This window comes from Tupaia chinensis, unplaced genomic scaffold (genome assembly GCF_000334495.1).
Source record: "Tupaia chinensis unplaced genomic scaffold, TupChi_1.0 Scaffold000314_1, whole genome shotgun sequence".
Classification (NCBI taxonomy): Eukaryota; Metazoa; Chordata; class Mammalia; order Scandentia; family Tupaiidae; genus Tupaia; species Tupaia belangeri.
This window is the reverse complement of record NW_006159807.1, coordinates 2,467,334-2,483,314: the sequence shown is the minus strand read 5'-3', so window position 1 is coordinate 2,483,314 and position 15,981 is coordinate 2,467,334. Positions and strand designations below refer to the sequence as shown.

The 15,981-nt window shown below is 42.7% G+C and overlaps 1 protein-coding gene across 3 annotated transcripts in view; it reads right to left on the bottom strand.

Moving 5' to 3' along the window:
• Positions 1-5,769: 5,769 nt before the first annotated feature.
• The window catches only part of CHN1 (chimerin 1), a 125,726-nt gene continuing 115,514 nt past the window's right edge, over positions 5,770-15,981 (bottom strand). For all 3 annotated transcript variants that reach the window (XM_006151115.2, XM_006151114.2, XM_006151113.3), the window contains 2 exons: positions 8,204-8,309; positions 5,770-6,656 (listed from right to left, as the gene is read on the bottom strand). In XM_006151115.2, the coding sequence (XP_006151177.1) occupies positions 6,485-6,656; positions 8,204-8,309 (278 nt within the window). In that variant the 3' untranslated portion in view covers positions 5,770-6,484. The remainder of the gene's footprint in view (positions 6,657-8,203; positions 8,310-15,981) is intronic.

Here is a 15,981-nt window from a genome sequence, read left to right as displayed (position 1 = left end):
CCTGAAACCAGAAGTTACCACAACCTTCTCCTTAGGTTTAACAATTTTCAAGAATGGTTCACAAAACTCAGAACATTGATGTTTACCAGTGCATTGTAAAGTCCACAATGCAGGAACGGCCAAGGAGAGACACACAGGCCAAGCTATGGCAGGGAGGGGCAATTTCCATGCCCTCTCTGATGTGCTCTCAGTTTGGAAGCTCATCAAATCTTCTTCTCAAGAGTTTTTACAGAGCTTAGTCTTCAGGACCCCCTTCCCCCCTCCATTCCCAAAAGTCAGTGAGAGCAACTGAAAGCTACAGCCCTCCAATTACTTGGTGTTTCCTCTGACCAGTCCCAGCCTGTGGCTGTCTTACCCCCTCCCCCACACCCCCTACTCTGCAACAGTTACCTCATCAGCATAAACTCCTGTGTGATCAAAAGGGTTCAGTATGAATAACAAAAGATGCTCCTATTACACCAGAAATTTCAAGAGTTTGAGGACCTTTTAAAAGATGGGGACCTGGGACCAGCAGTTGGCATAATGGCTCTGTCACTGGACTCCTACATAGTTGACTGTGGTTCTAGTCTTGGACCCAGTGGCTTAAACTCATGCCAGGCACATTTTTATTTCCACTTTTCCTTACTGGTGAAAAAAGAAAGTTAAAAGTTATCTCCAAACTATCAAACGGAATTGTAAGACCATGATTTCTGTGCTCATGGAGAACAGAAAATACAAAGCTGTTGCTGCTATTGATGAATAACATACAGCTATTAATAATGCATGCTCCCCCCACATATACATTTGTATATAATTTGAATTTTTGGAAACTTTAGCTGTACTACCAATATTGAAAAAAATCCCAATTTACTATATTGAGTTGGCATTAAACAGAAATTAACAGCCATACTGGTCTAGAAACTAAACTTTACCATTTATACAGGGTAACACAGTGTATTAAGTATATAAGGTCTTATCTACATGGGTTTGATTACACAGTAAGATATTCTCCAAATGAAGGAAAAAGGGGGCAAATATATCCACATCATCTTGCTGTTCTTTTGTTGTTGATGATGGCTGGTGCTGAGGCAGGCCCACGGCCACTGAGGTAGTTACTCCATGGGAAAGAGCACAGAAGTAGTCTGATTGGGTCAAGGAGTTTCCTGAAAGATGGAACTCGTCTTATTCCAAGTCCTAGCACAGCACATGGCACATAACTGGCCGGGGAGCACCCAGGAAGCATGTGTGGAATAACAGATGCTCTAAGGGATTCAGGCCTTGGCTTTTTCTTTTTTATAATTTGGAGAAAGAATACGAGCGGGAACTAGATCTGTAAACATTACAGACTGACAGATCCCTGACAATGCTGTCCCCTTCTTGGCCTGCACCTCACCCCTCCAGGGTACGTCAGTCAAGGCTCAGAACTGCCCAGGTGTTCAGCGAAGTGGGCTGTGTGATGATGACACGCGTAGAGAATGCGCTGAAGGAATGCCTTTCATTTAGACTAGCTGGCAAATGGAATGCCAGACAATTGTTACAGGCAAATCAAGTTTAAAATTACTTAAAAGATTTTCCTAAGAAGTTGGGAGGACAAGTCAGGTGGCTTGTGGTTGAGGCAGCTGGACTCCCACATGGCTAATGAAGGTTTTAAGCACCAGAGTCAATGGTTGAAAATCATGCCAGGTGTGTGTGTGTTCATCCCAAGAGGAGAATGGAGAAGAGACTGCAGCATGGCCGTGACCCTGTGGGGTGACTTCTCACTCCCTCCTCGCCTTGGTGAATGCACATGTCCTATAGCAAAAGTTTAAAAAAAAATGTTGAGAGAAAAGGTCTAAGTACACTGATTTTCTGAAGTGCATTTATTAAACTTTTTATTTAAATGTACTCACCAATAATATTTATTAGCTTTGGGGCAATAAGCTATGAAATGTTTTGTTAAAGATGATGATAGAGGGCCAGTGGGTAGCACTGTTGTTAGGGCAGCTGGATCTCACGTGGTTTACTATGCGGTCAAATCCTAGACCCAGTAGCTTGAAAAACATGCTGATATGTGTGTGCACATGTCCAAAATCCTGATAGGAGGAAGAACTGGAGAAGGGTTATGGCATGACCATGCCCCATGGGCAGTGATTTCAGGAGGAAGAACTGGAGAAGGGTTATGGCATGCCCATGCCCCATGGGCAGTGATTTGTTTTCTCTCTCTCTGGTGAGTACATGCACTCTGTGGTATTTTTTTTTTTTCATAGGGTACATGTGGTTGCTAGAGAGAGACAAAAACAGAGAGAGGGAAAGTGAGAAATTATCCCCCAGAGGGGATGGCCATGCCACAATCCCTTCTCCATTCTCCTCCTTAGATTTTGGGCATGCATGCACATGTGCCTGGTGTGATTTTGAAGCTGCCAGGTCTGGGACTCAAAATGCAGTTGGCCATGTGGGAATCTTGTGTCTTAACCACCATACCACCTGCTGGCACAATTATTATTATTATTTGAAGTAACAAAGACTGGCTGTGTGATGCAGCAAGAACGTACTGTCTAAGCAATGTAAGATCTATATGGAAGATCATGAGTTCGGTTCCCTAGTTGACCTACAAATGCTGAGTTCACGTGGCAATGATGCTGGTTGGGAGGCTTGTGTGTGTGTGTGGTGGGGGAGTTGTATTGCAGTGTGAGACCCTGTTGAGGGGTCTTGTTTCTCTTTCTCTCATGAAATAAGCTTTTTCAAAAAAGAAAAGCAATATTAAAAAGATTGGAACCCTGATCCTAATTTGTTCCAAGGCCTTCCATTTGAGCTCATTAAGCAATCAGAAACACTGATAAATATCCATTCTTCCATTTAGACATGTTTAATCTCAGTTTAGTGAAGAACTACTTCCTCCAGCCAGCCAGTATAACTAAGTAGCATTTAAAAACACCAAAAATATGTGGAAGTGGGAAATTTATAGATTTCTCAATTTCTTTCAAACTGTATGCAGAAAATTGAGGAGACAGTGCCTGTAGTGCTGCCAACTCTGTGGGTATGACGGAGAGAGACAGTTATGGGTCTCTCTTCCTACTGCTGTCAGTGGTTGAAGTAGAAACCGGCCTGGTCATAAAAGGCGATGATTTCAGAACCCCCCCATAGGTCACAGGAAGATATATTTTAAGATCCCCATTAATTATAGAGCGAAATAGCTCCCTGCTTGGCTGGGATTGTTTCAATTTGAGGAGGTGTCTCAACAGTGTGTTCACAGGTGAGGTAGTTGTTATTATGTAACTGTACTTCCTGAGGGCATGGGGTATGAACTACTCACCCACCAGTTTTAAAATGTACCAAGCACACACTCTACAGAGCAGGTAAAGGAAAAGCTTCTCTGAAGACAAGCTCAGAAACTTTCTCTGAATATTTGCTTAATATTTACGATGACTAATTGGGGGAGGGCTGGCGTCTTTACAGGTGCTGCTTCTGCTGCAGATAGAGCTCAAATTCTTTTTTTTTTTTTGGAGAGGTTTTTGCTATAGGGTGCGTGTGCTCGCCAGAAAGACAGAGAGAGACAGAGAGACAGAGAGACAGAAAGTAAGAAATTACCCCCCTAGGGGGGGATGGCCATACTGCAATCCCTTCTCCTCCATTCTCCTTTCGGGATCTTGGGCACGCACGTAGGTGCACCTGGCGTGAGTTTAAGTCACCGGGTCTGGGACTCGAACCGTGGTTGACTACATGGGAGTCCAGTGACATAGCTATTACGCTAAATGCTGGTCCATCAAATTCTAAGTTCCCGTTCTAAAGGCAACCAACTCTGTTTCACTTAGGAAAACAGAAGAGCACTCTAATAAAGCCTATCCTTTACAATCAAATTTCTCCTTTAAAAGTAGGACTTCGTGAGGCCAGCAGGTGGTGAGGTGTTAAGGTGCTGCTGGACTCCCACATAGCTGACTGTGGTTCAAGTTCTGGACCTGGTGGCTTGAAAATCACGCTAGGTGCGCGTGTGTGTGTGTGTGTGTGTGTGTGTGTGTGTGTGTGTGTGTGTGTGCGCGCGCCCAAAATCCTAAGAGAAGAAGGATTACAGCATAGTTATCTCCCTGGGGGGTGTGATTTCTCACTTTCCCCTCTCACTGTCTCTATCTGTCTCTCTTCCGAGAGCCCGAGCCCTATGGCAAAAACCTAAAACAAAAACAAAAACAGGACTTCGCAGGCCCAGCTACTGTAGTGCAAGAGGGAAAACACAACTGTACGGTGACTGATGCTCTGTGGGTGGCCTGGGTTCAGTCCTGGCCCAATCCGAAGGCCAGGCCCAGTGATGTGTGCCTTTGGAGGCTGGGGCAAGAGGATCACATGGGGAGACGTTGTCAAAAATACCTACTTCTCTCTCCTTCCCATTCACACACCCTCGTTAACAACAACAACAAAAAGACTGGAGAAAATTGCCTTCAGCAGTGAACACACAGCAGGTCAATTTACCTATCCCAGGGCAGATTAGTTTGATCAGATTTCTCTGACAGAATTCCCCGGTCCAGAGCACTGCCTTCGTAGTGTCTTTTAATGGTCTCCATCTTAAAGAAAACAGATCCCTGTACTCTGTATCACCGGTGCACTCAGTGCATGGTGCAAGGACATTTCTGACAGGAGGCTATGGATGAGAAGAGAGCTGTGATGGAATTACCTCCTGAACAACCACACTTTTCTAAATCTAAACATGAATAAAGGGCTGGCTCTGTAGCACAGTGGTTAAGTGCTGTGTATAGAGAAATGGCTCCCACATGGCCACCTGCAGTTCAATTCCTGGCCCCAGCAGTTTAGAAAACATTCTGGGCATGTGTGTGTGCTCGAGATCCTGACAGGATGGAGAAATGGAGGAAAATGGATAGTGGTGTGTCCCATGGTGGGGCAAAATCCTGAAAGAAGAAGGGGTTATGGCATAGCCATCTTCCCTGGGAGGTGTGATTCCTCACTTTCCTCTCTCTCTGTTCCTATTTTTCTTTCTTCGGAGAGCACGAGCCCTATGACAAAACCCTAAAACAAAAACAAAATAAACTAAAACATAAACAGGACTCTAGTGAGCACATGCCATCTCTGGCAATTAAAAAAATTAATAAGTGAATAGTACTTCCTATTTCCAACTTCCTGCTGTAGACTAGGTGCAAAATATGGGAAAACTCCCTACTGTTGTCAATTTCCATTAATCTCTGAGATAGTCTTGAAGTCTGGGAATATGTTTCTAATTTTTGTTTTACTTTTCAAAGCAGGATAGAACTTTAGTTCTATAAGAGTGCTGACCTGACAAACAGGGAAACAGACCCTGGAGGGTCATTTTCTCAAGGCCACATGGGTGGCCAGTGACAGTAGCGGGCCCGGAGCCTGGACCCCGGCTCCTCACTGCAGCCCACCTTCTTCCTGGAGCCTGGACCCTGGCTCCTCACTGCAGCCCACCTTCTTCCGACTATAGGCTGCTCTCTGGCCCTCATCTCAGGCAGTGCTGCTGGCTCAGTGCACATCAATAGCAGACATTTCTGACAAACCAAATGTTCAGAAGAAGCCCCTTTTTCGTACTAGCCTTCCTTTTTCTTTTGATGGCTCTAGAAGAAACTCCAGTCTACCCTCTCCTCTTTAGAAAAAAGTTAAGAAAATATTCCAGATTTATAACCAGAGTGTAATGCAAGAAAAATAAATCCAATGGATGGGTATTTTGATTCTAAGTAGCTTTAGAAGCTCACCACCAAACTTTTAATAACAAACAAAAGAGGTGAGAGGAAGTACTCAGCGTTAAATAAATGGCCAAACACATTTTTCCAAATACTCTCACTCATGGGGTTTGATTTCTAAAAGCCAAATTTAATAAATTAACAAATGCATGCCAGATAAAAATACAAAATTACAACTGAAAACCAATAATTTAACAGAAAATGCTCTGTGTTGTACATTTTTTTATTGGTATGGATAACTTATTAAAGTAACGAACCTGAAAACACATTTTGCTTTTGCCAGGAAGAGCTATGTTAGAGAAGAACTAAGAGAAACCAGAAAGAAAGCACTGGCAGACAGTAGGCATATGACATCGTCTATGGCGATGCAAGGGGGAGGTGCTATTCTCCCGCCCGTGTGTGCATGTGTGTGCAAGCGTCAGGAACCGAGGACACAGACCCTGAAAGCAAAGTCACGACAGGCTCACTCTGTGAAACATGCTGGGTCACAACCACAGACTACCCAGGACGGAGAGGCGGTGCGGGTGCAGGCTTGCTGTTTGCTCGTATGGGGTTTCCTTGCCAAACAGGAGGCTAATCATGCAATAGCTTGAGTTTCTCTTAACATGATAAACACCCAGGATTACTAGAACCGGAAAGTGTGTTCACTGTTTTACGAGGAGAGCTGAGCGGTGCTACAGAAACAACAGAAAAGTTCCTTCATTTTTATCTGGTTATATGCCCAAACCTCTAACTGAGAAATAATTCAGCTACAGGAGCCAATTAAATTACTATAAAACATTCCTTCATCTGTAAAACATTTCTTCTCCCCTCAAATTAAAAATTTAAAATAAAATGTCTTCATTTTTGATCAGCAGCTCCACCACCAGTCTCTGATACCGAATGTCATTCAATGCAGCCATCGCGTCTAGTTCTGGAGATCTCATGAGGGTAGGGCCAAAGACGATCCCGAGGTTCTCTGCGTTCATCAGGTTCTCTTTCTCATGCAGGGTCACTCTGAAACACGCAAGTAAAGGAACACATGACCTTGAGGGAGCCATGAGCTTCTTCGCCATGCTGGAGCACCGACACAGAAACACGACTGACAAGGGTCTGTGACCACCTTCCAGCCCTTCTGCCAGGTCATTTCTCTGTACTTTCCCACAACTTCAAAGTACTGACTTTCTGTGAAGTAAATTATAACTAATAAATAATTTCAACTTTTGCATGACTTGTGAGTCAAGCCTGAGTTCAAGCCTAGGTTCTCTCTGTGGATCCTCTTGCCACAGCCTGTAGCCACAGGGTGTGTGTGCAAATAGTAGACAAGGGACGAGGCCACCTTGACTATGCTGCTTGCCCTCCCCACCCCCCCAACCTGGCTATCTTCTACGGAGTATTTCTGTACCTTGAATAGTTTGTCCAGGGAGAGCACGGTGGGAACAGGGATTGAAAATGGGTCAGAGTGACCAACACCACCAGGGATTCTGTTCCGTTTACTGCTACAGCAATAGCATGGAGACTATAATTTGAGAGTGATCCCTTTGTGTTAGTGTGGAGCATTTAATTACATACAATGGTGAAGCACCTTGTATTTACAAGTGCAGTTGTGAGCATATTAAAGTTTTTGACTCAGGGCATTTTTAAAGAGGGAAAATCAACATCCATGAGGACTAAAACATAATTTCTGTATAACTCATACCTCCAGGTATACACAATATTTTTTGATTGGTTCTTAAAAACTTAGTCCTATAATTATGAAATCTTTTTCCAACTGGTAGGAAGAGAGGGTTACCAAGAACGTTTATATCACAATCACTTCAACTTTTTTTTTTTAAATTGTGCATGTGCTCACCAGAGTGAGAGGGAGAAAGCTCTTCTCAGTGGGGTATGGTCATGCCATGACCCTTTCTCTTCCATTTCTCCATTCTGTTGGGATCGGGGCACACACACACATGTGTTCAGCATGTTTTTCAAACCATTGGGGCTGGGACTTGAAGCAGGGTTGGCCATGAGGGATCCATTTCCCTTAACCAGTAGGCCACAGGGCCAGCCCCTCTATTTAAAACATCTATCCCTCCCTTTACTCTTTACTTTAACTCATCACCTTTTATGCCAGTTTTCAGCACTAGCAACATTAATTCAATAACCTAAAATTCCATCAACAAGTCAGAAGTGCTTATTTTGGAGTAAGAAGATAAGAAAAGTGAGGTGTGAGTTGCTTTGCTCTTGCTTCATTATGTAGGTGCTTTCATAGCTAAAGCCCTTCCTTTCCACAAAAATTAATGCATGTCTCAGGAGACTATTAATATTTCCAGCACATTTTAAAACATACTAAAACTAAAAATACACTTATGCGAGAATCAGGTCTGTGTTTAGTATTGTAGTACAGAATATTTTTAGCATTCTTTGTCAAATAGTGCAATTTCACACAAGAAGACAATATAGTGATGTATTTATTTATTTATTCATCCAGTAGACTGGCTATCTTTTTTTCACCTTTTGTTTCCTTTTATTCTTGAAAATTTGGATGCAATGCAGTGTAAGACTCAGAGTCTACAACTTGCCTCTTTAGATGTGCCATGAGGTACCGGAGGGTTTCGCAGTGAGCAGGTGGCAGTAGTTTCAGTGCTTCATGAAGGGTTTCCAATTGCTCATCAGGATCCATGATTTCTAAAAGAGCAAGTTGAATACAAAAGAGAAAAGCTTTACCAGAAAATGGAACAAATGGCTCACTGAATCCTATTCTGTGGTGAGCTTCTAAAATTGGTAGGAAATGATTTCTGACTGACCCTTGCCTATAGGCTTGGAGAATATTTTTAAGATTCAAGTCCCAGATCTCCAAAGGTTCTTAGTTTCAATGTGACAATACTGTTTTCTTGGACTTTTGTTGGGGAGCATACAGTTTTTCCACTCACATGTCTTGGAATCTGGCAATCATGGAAATCAGGCACTGGATAGATACAGAGGATGAAACTACAGCAAAATTTTGGGGAGCATACAGTTTTTCCACTCACATGTCTTGGAATCTGGCAATCATGGAAATCAGGCACTGGATACAGAGGATGAAACTATAGCAAAATTCTGACACACACGTACATACAGATAAAACTGATACACTCGAATGGGATCACCTTAGAACATTATGGCCACACTTACAGGATGGTGCGTTTGTTGAAATGTTCTGAAAACCCTCTTTTAGCAATGGCATACAAGCCACGCCACCCACTGCCCCTGACAAAGTCCTATTGATAATCATACTTTCTTCTTTCTAAACCAAGACATGTATCTATCATACCTTTACTCGTTTTATTCATTAGACTTAATTTTGACTGATACACATACACTACCCTGAAAGCATAAATATTTTCTATTACTTCAGAAATTCAGAAGAATGCACTGCAGACGTTAAAGGCAATGCCAAATGTTTGGTGTGGTGGTGGCTTTCCTGAAATAAATAGAATTCTTCTGAAGGTATAAACCTTGAAGGGGACCATAATCATTTCAAGTGTTCAGTTCTGCTGTGTTGGTCAGATGGTCATCACATTCTCTTGAAGCCATAGGTTGAATTCGTCGATCATTTCAATGATCAGAAGTAATGGACATCTTTACAATTGTACTCTTAGAGGGTCACAGCACATTCCTATTTCTGCCCACATGTCAGAAGATGAGTGCCTTTACGTGTTCGGTTTTAGGGCACAGAGAATGAGGCTCCAATCTGCTGAGTTTGAACCAGGAAGTAGCCTGAAACGCGGGGAAAACTACATCTGACCACAACGTGACAGTCAAGATGAGATAAAAAATCCTAGTCTTTCTAACATATAAAATGAACCAGTTCAATGGTGATGTATTAGAATCAGGTAAAAGCTGGCAGAAGATGAAAGTGAAAATTTTCTGGCATTGGCAAAGCAGATTTGATAAATTTCAGAATGTAAACAGTGACTCAAGCTTTTTTTTAAAGAGAGATTTTTGCTATAGGGTGTGTGTGCTTGCTGAAGAGACAGAGAGACAGATGGTAAGAAATCACCCTCCAGGGGGATGGTCATGCCACAATCCTTTTCTTCCATTCTCCTCTTGGGATTTTGGGCACACATATATACGTGTCTAGTGTGAGTTTCAAGCTGCCAGGTCCAGGACTTTGGACTGTGGTTGGCTATGTGGGAATTAGCGACACAACCATTATGCCATCTGCTGGTCCCCAGTGACTGAAGCTTTTTTCTTTTCTTTCTTTTTTTGAGAGGTTTTTGCTATAGGGTGCATGTGCTTGCCAGAAAGACAGAGAGAGACAGAGAGACAGAAAGTGAGAAATCACCCCCTGGGGGAATGGCCACGTTACAATCCCTTCTCCTCCATTCTCCTCTTGGGATCATGGGCATGCACGCACATGCGCCCGGAGTGAGTTTAAGCCACCGGGTACGGGACTTGAACCGTGGTCGACTACTTGGCAGTTCAGTGATGTAGCCATTACGCCAATTGCTGGTCCCAAAGCTTTTTGCTTCAAAGAAACTTTGACCATTTTACTATCTCTGCTCAAGGCTTTCTCACAGTTCCTGCTTCATTTATTTGCAATAAAGAATGTATTATCTGTCTTTTGTAGTCATAAAGGACTGTAGCTAAGAAAGCACCCACATAATGAAGTGAGAGCAAAGCAATTCAAAATTGAAAAATGAGTAACTTAATTTCATTTAACTTCCACAACTAATCTTTGTAAAAAGAACCTTGAGATGCAAGGTGGTGTTGGTGGGCTACTAGCAAGTAAACGTCCCTGCTTATGAGGAACTTATTTCTACTGGAGGGTGACTGACAATAAACAAGAACGTGACATTTTATAGTTTACAGTGTATTAGAATGAGACAAGTGGCATTCTATAGGAAAAATACTGGCAGGATAAGAAGCACTGGAAGTGCTATGGGTTGCAGTTTTAAATGGGGAGTCAGGATAGACCTTAATGAAAAAGGAAGTTATTTGTTTAAGAGGTTTTTACCTTAAGGTATGTGCGCTCATCGGAGAGAGAGAGACACACAGACAGAAACTGTGAGAGAAAGTGAGAAATCATCTCCCAGAGGGGATGGCCACACTGCAATCCCTTCTCTTCCTGGGATCTTGGGCACGCACACACATGTACTCAGAGTGATTTCAAGCCACCGGATCCAAGACTTGAACCACAGTCAGCCATGTGGAAGTACAGTGATATAACCACTATGCCATCTGTTGGCCCCAAGAAAGGAAATTTTACGTGAAGACTCTGAAGGAGTGAGTGAATGGATCATGTGGGGATTGGGAGAAAGATGGTTCTAGGCACACGATGAGCCATACAAAGATTCCAAGGAATACTTGAGGATCCTGTAGCAGTAGCTGAGGAATTAGGTAGCCACATGTGGCTACAGTAGAGTAAGTTAAGAGGAGAGCATTAGGAGGAACAGTGAGAAAGGTAACAGGGTACTCAGGTTGGAACTGCAAGCTACTCTAAGAATTTGGCATTCACTGAGAGAAATGAGTAAGTTACGAACAAAGAAATGTTATGATCTGCATGTGTGTTTCACAGGTCTTGTCCTCTGAGTGCCAAATGGAAAACAGACTATAGGACAGGAACAGTTTTGCAAGACCATTGCTTGGATCAGGTGATAGCAGGGAAGGGTTTAAGAAGTTGCTAGATCCTGGGCATATTTTGAAGGTAGCACTCACAGGACTTCCTGATGAGGGATGTGCCAGAAAGAAGAATTAAGAATGATCCCAGGCCCAGTTGCTATGGGGCAACGTCATGCCAAGAGCCCTGTAAGGCTGGAAGCCATATGGTGACTAAGGGTCCTGATCTCAGAGTCAGCCTGAGAACACGCTGAGTAAACTTGGGTACCCAGAAGTCTGAGGAGCTGGAGGGCTGGGGAAAGGAGATCATGGAGTGATGAGACCATGTTGAGGGTGCTTTTCTCTTTCTCTCTCTTGTGCACACACATGTGTTCTCTATCATTAAAAAACAAAAAATTCAAGTTTTGGGCTTAGGTAACTGGGACGATGGAGCCTCCATGTGCAGAGACGGGAAGGACTGTGGGTGGAAGATGATTAAGAGTTCCATTTGAGACATCTCTTGTCTGATAGGAACATGCTGATATTGTGGATTAATGTGTTGTTCAGGGAGAGGATATTTATATCCCTGGGCTGAAGATATAAATTTGGGAACATGTGAAAAAATGTATTGAATATGTTGACATCAAATTGACAGGGATTCTTTTCCCTAGAATTCATTTCTCTTTTTCTCCCACTAACAGATGCATTACCCTATACCAGCTTTTTCTTTTTTTTTTAGATAACACAACTCTTTAGTCTTCAGAAGCATAATATTAAGAGTAAAACTGACAGAATAAAATGTATTCAGGCCTTTTTTATTTTTATGTTTTTTCCTGTGTGGATAGCACACCTGCAAACAGGGTGAACGTCCCTAAAACCTACCGGACTTTCTGTAAGAAGTGTGACAAGCACCAACCTCACAAAGTGACACAAAAGGCAAGGAGTCTCTGCATGCTCAGGGAAAGCAGTGTTATGACAGGAAGCAGAGTGGCCTTGGTAAACAGACTAAGGCCATTTTCCAAAAAAAGGCAAAAACTACAAAGAAGATTGTGCTGAGGCTTGAATGTGCTGAGCCCAACTGCAGATCTAAGAGGATGCTGGCTAGTAAGAGATGCAAGCATTTTGAACTGGGAGGAGACAAGAGAAAGGGTCAAGCGATCCAGTTCTAAGCTTCATCTTTTGCTTTATTATATTATTGAAGACAATAAAATCTTGAGGTGAATGTTCATCTCATTTGATTATAATTGGTCTTTTTGTGAGGGAATAAAGTAATCAATAACATTCCCATTGTGGGGAAATTTAATTGATGGTAAAGAAAAAAGTATTCGGAGATGAACCATCATTGTTGTCAAATGTGTGGAAGGCTTGCTTGTGGGAGAGTGGTGCGAAGACCACTGTTGGCTGGAGAGAGTTAAAAACAGGCAGGTCTCTGTTGCACACAAGCAGGGCTTCACGACCCTCACATCTGTCCACGAGTACACAGGCTGCCCACAGGAGCGGTATTTGCAGTTACTGAGTATTTCAAAAAGAATGTGTTATAAAAGGAGGTCTAGGGACCAGCAGTTAGCATAATAGCTATGTTACTGGACTCCCATGTAGTCGACCGTGGTTCGAGTCCTGGACCCAGTGGCTTAAACTCACGCTGGGCGCGTGTGCGTGCGTGCCCAAGATCCCGAGAGGAGAAGGGAGGAGAAGGGATTACTGCGTGGCCATCCCCCCTGGGGGGATGATTTCTCGCTTTCTGTCTCTCTGTCTCCATCTGTCTTTCTGGTGAGTGCACGTGCCCTATAGCAAAAAAGAAAGAAAAAAAAAAAAGAATGAGGTCTAGCTACAGGACTCCTTAGAATACGATTGTCTGATTCTCAATATGACATCATAAGTTTATTTATTCAGCAAGTATTTACTGCATACCTACTATGTCAGCAAAATCATCATGGGCACTGTGGGAAAGTAAGCACAAGAGAACGCCTGCCTTTAAGGCGATTCTAGTCTAGAAGGAAGACAAGTCATGACTTTCTCTTCCAGCCTGAAGGAAGGAGGCTGGCTGTAAAAAGGTTCAGGAGAAGGGGGACCGGAACTACGGAGAAAGAAGCCTGCAGCTGAGAGGTTCAGGACAGGAGGGTCTGGAAGGATCTGGAAAATGTGGACATGGTGAGGGCAGGAAATGAGCACTCTGTCCATCTCAAGATCTAATTAAGAGCTCTTCTAAATACAGTATGCCTCGTAAATTCTGTATAGAAAAACTCAACTGTAAGAATATAGCTTGGATAAGCAAAGGGGGTGGCTCAAGGAAGGAGTCAAGGAAAAACTCCCAAGTTCTCCTTCTTAGGCTTCTCTTCAGGAAATTTTAAGTTGCTTGCGACAAAGAACCCTGGGTTTTATTTGAGTTTATCTGACTCACTCAAAGATACACACTGACTGAGTCATATAGTGTTTCTAAGATCTAATGGGAACAGAGCTCTCAGATTCCTTGGCTAAATGAAGATCTCCTACACTAACTACTACCAGGAGCTGAACTCTAGTAGTGTTGTTCTCATGGTCAGGAAGCATCCATGAATGCCAGGTTACTGAACAGGCCCTGAGAGAAGCAGGTGCTCCTTCCAAGCTTTTGTACTCTAGGGCAGCAATGTCTTAACTGGTGGGGAGAGGGAAAGAAGGAGGGGTGAGTAGTCCTAGATTTCCAGGTGGGTTCAGACAGGAGTTTCCAAGGGCTTAGGAAGACAGAACCTTAAGATGGGATGAGCTGGCCTCCTCCACCCCTGCGTTCCTTTTTCAGTCTGTGTATGTAGCTAGCAGGACATAAAGTCCACCTTTTCTGCTGCAAGTTCTCCACGAAAGGCTGCCATAGCTTCTGCAGAACACCGTAATGCGAACGCCGATTGTCTGTTGGCCACGTGTACTAATAAATGCCAGAGATATTTTTAGGGGCTGAGAAAGTTTAAGCTGTACAAGGAGGGGCCATTAACCCTCCCCTTCCTTCTTCCTTTTTGTAAGTCTTTTGCTCCCTATTCCTTCAGGTACGCCAGGCGAAGTGGTGAGAGCTTTGGCATTAGACAGATGTGGGTCTGAATGCTAGTGCCACCAGCTCTAGTTCGTGACCTTGGTAATTTACTTATGCCCTATACATTGCCTTCTCTGCACATGGTATCATGGGTGTCAAATTCCTGCAGTGATTTACGGAACCTTGTACAAACTCTCTAAATGCTAACATCTCTCATCTTCCTTAGCTGCTTTTTAACAGGAAGGCTCTGTGTGTCTAAAGAGTGAAATAAACTCTGCTGCTAGAGAAGACATGGACAAGGACGCAATGTTATGCAGACAACAGTATCACCATCAAACAAGTGCAATCAACGCTTACATTACGTAGAACATCAGGGGTTTCGGTGTCACAGAAATCGCACGTGAAAATAGTTGGGATTACAAGAATTCATTTCTACCTTGATTTAGAAATGTTTCTTTCTTATGATGTAGTTTCAAGTGCTCTCTGAGGAATCAGATAAGCAGTTTGCTGATTTTAGATAGGAAGGCTGTTTTAGAAATAAATCCTGGGTGTGTGTAACTGCTCACCCTCTGCTGACAGTGCACCCCAGGTCAGGCACAGAGCCAAGATCCAGTTCTACTTCCCAGCAGCATGAGGTGAGAACACCAGACTATGGTCAATCTGGGGAAGAGCACAAACTGTGGACTGAGCAACCGTGAGTCTGAGGGTGTGTGAGGTGATTTCCAGATCAGTGGCAGTTGGACTTATGTCTCTCTCAGGAGGTAACGTCTGCCCCAAGAAATAAGAAACTGTGAGCTCCCCGAGACCACTGCCATGATCGGCATGCACCACTCCTACCGAGCAGTACTGGAAGCTTTCCTACTTCCTCACCCGAAACTCTGGGGAAATCAGTTTCATTTTTATGGCTGTCCTCCACATGGGAGTCTGAGATCACTGACCCACAAGAGATCAGGAATCTATGGAACTAACCACAAAAATTCTCAACAACAGTTCCAAATGGGGAACTAAAAATTAGAACAAAGAAAGTTTGTACCTCATGAAATTTCAAAGTCAAAAAGCAAATCAGTGTTACTAAGGAAGTGATGTCATTATTTAAAGATCAAGACAACATATGGTTTTAAAGAGAGAAGCACAATGACAGAAATAACCTATCTTTCCTAAAAAATTCATAATGTTAAGTTAAAATCTGTTAAGAATCCCCTTCTTTAAAAAATGAGGTGTGAATTAAAGGTATGATTTTTGAGGTATACATAAAACTTGGCAGGTAAGCCTTTGCTTTTCTACATTTTCATCTCAACTAGAAAATACGCGTGTGCACGTGCACACACACACACACACACACACACACACACACACAATGCTCTAATCTAAAATCGTGATCCTTGAAGTATGATATACAGACCAGTGTCAAGTTATGAACAGTTTGTTAATGGTCTGCATTAACTTACATATACCAGGGTAGATACAGAAATGAAAAATAAGAAGTTTAAAACTTTTATAGCAATAATTTGTGCTTGCTGAATCTAATAACAAAAGAGTTGGTTTTATTTTTTAGATATGAGTGTTCTAGTTAATTGTTTTTGATTTTGCAAAAACATTGGTCCACAAAGTAAGGAACACTTATATATAAGCTTTATGTAGAAAATAAGGTTTACCACATTAGAAAGAAGCCTCTGACGGTAGAAGTCATAAATAACCTATGTAGAGAGATTGCGAATTCTTGATTTATATTAACCATGGAGAGGGGTAGAGAAGTATTTTCATAAAATGTATTCAAGA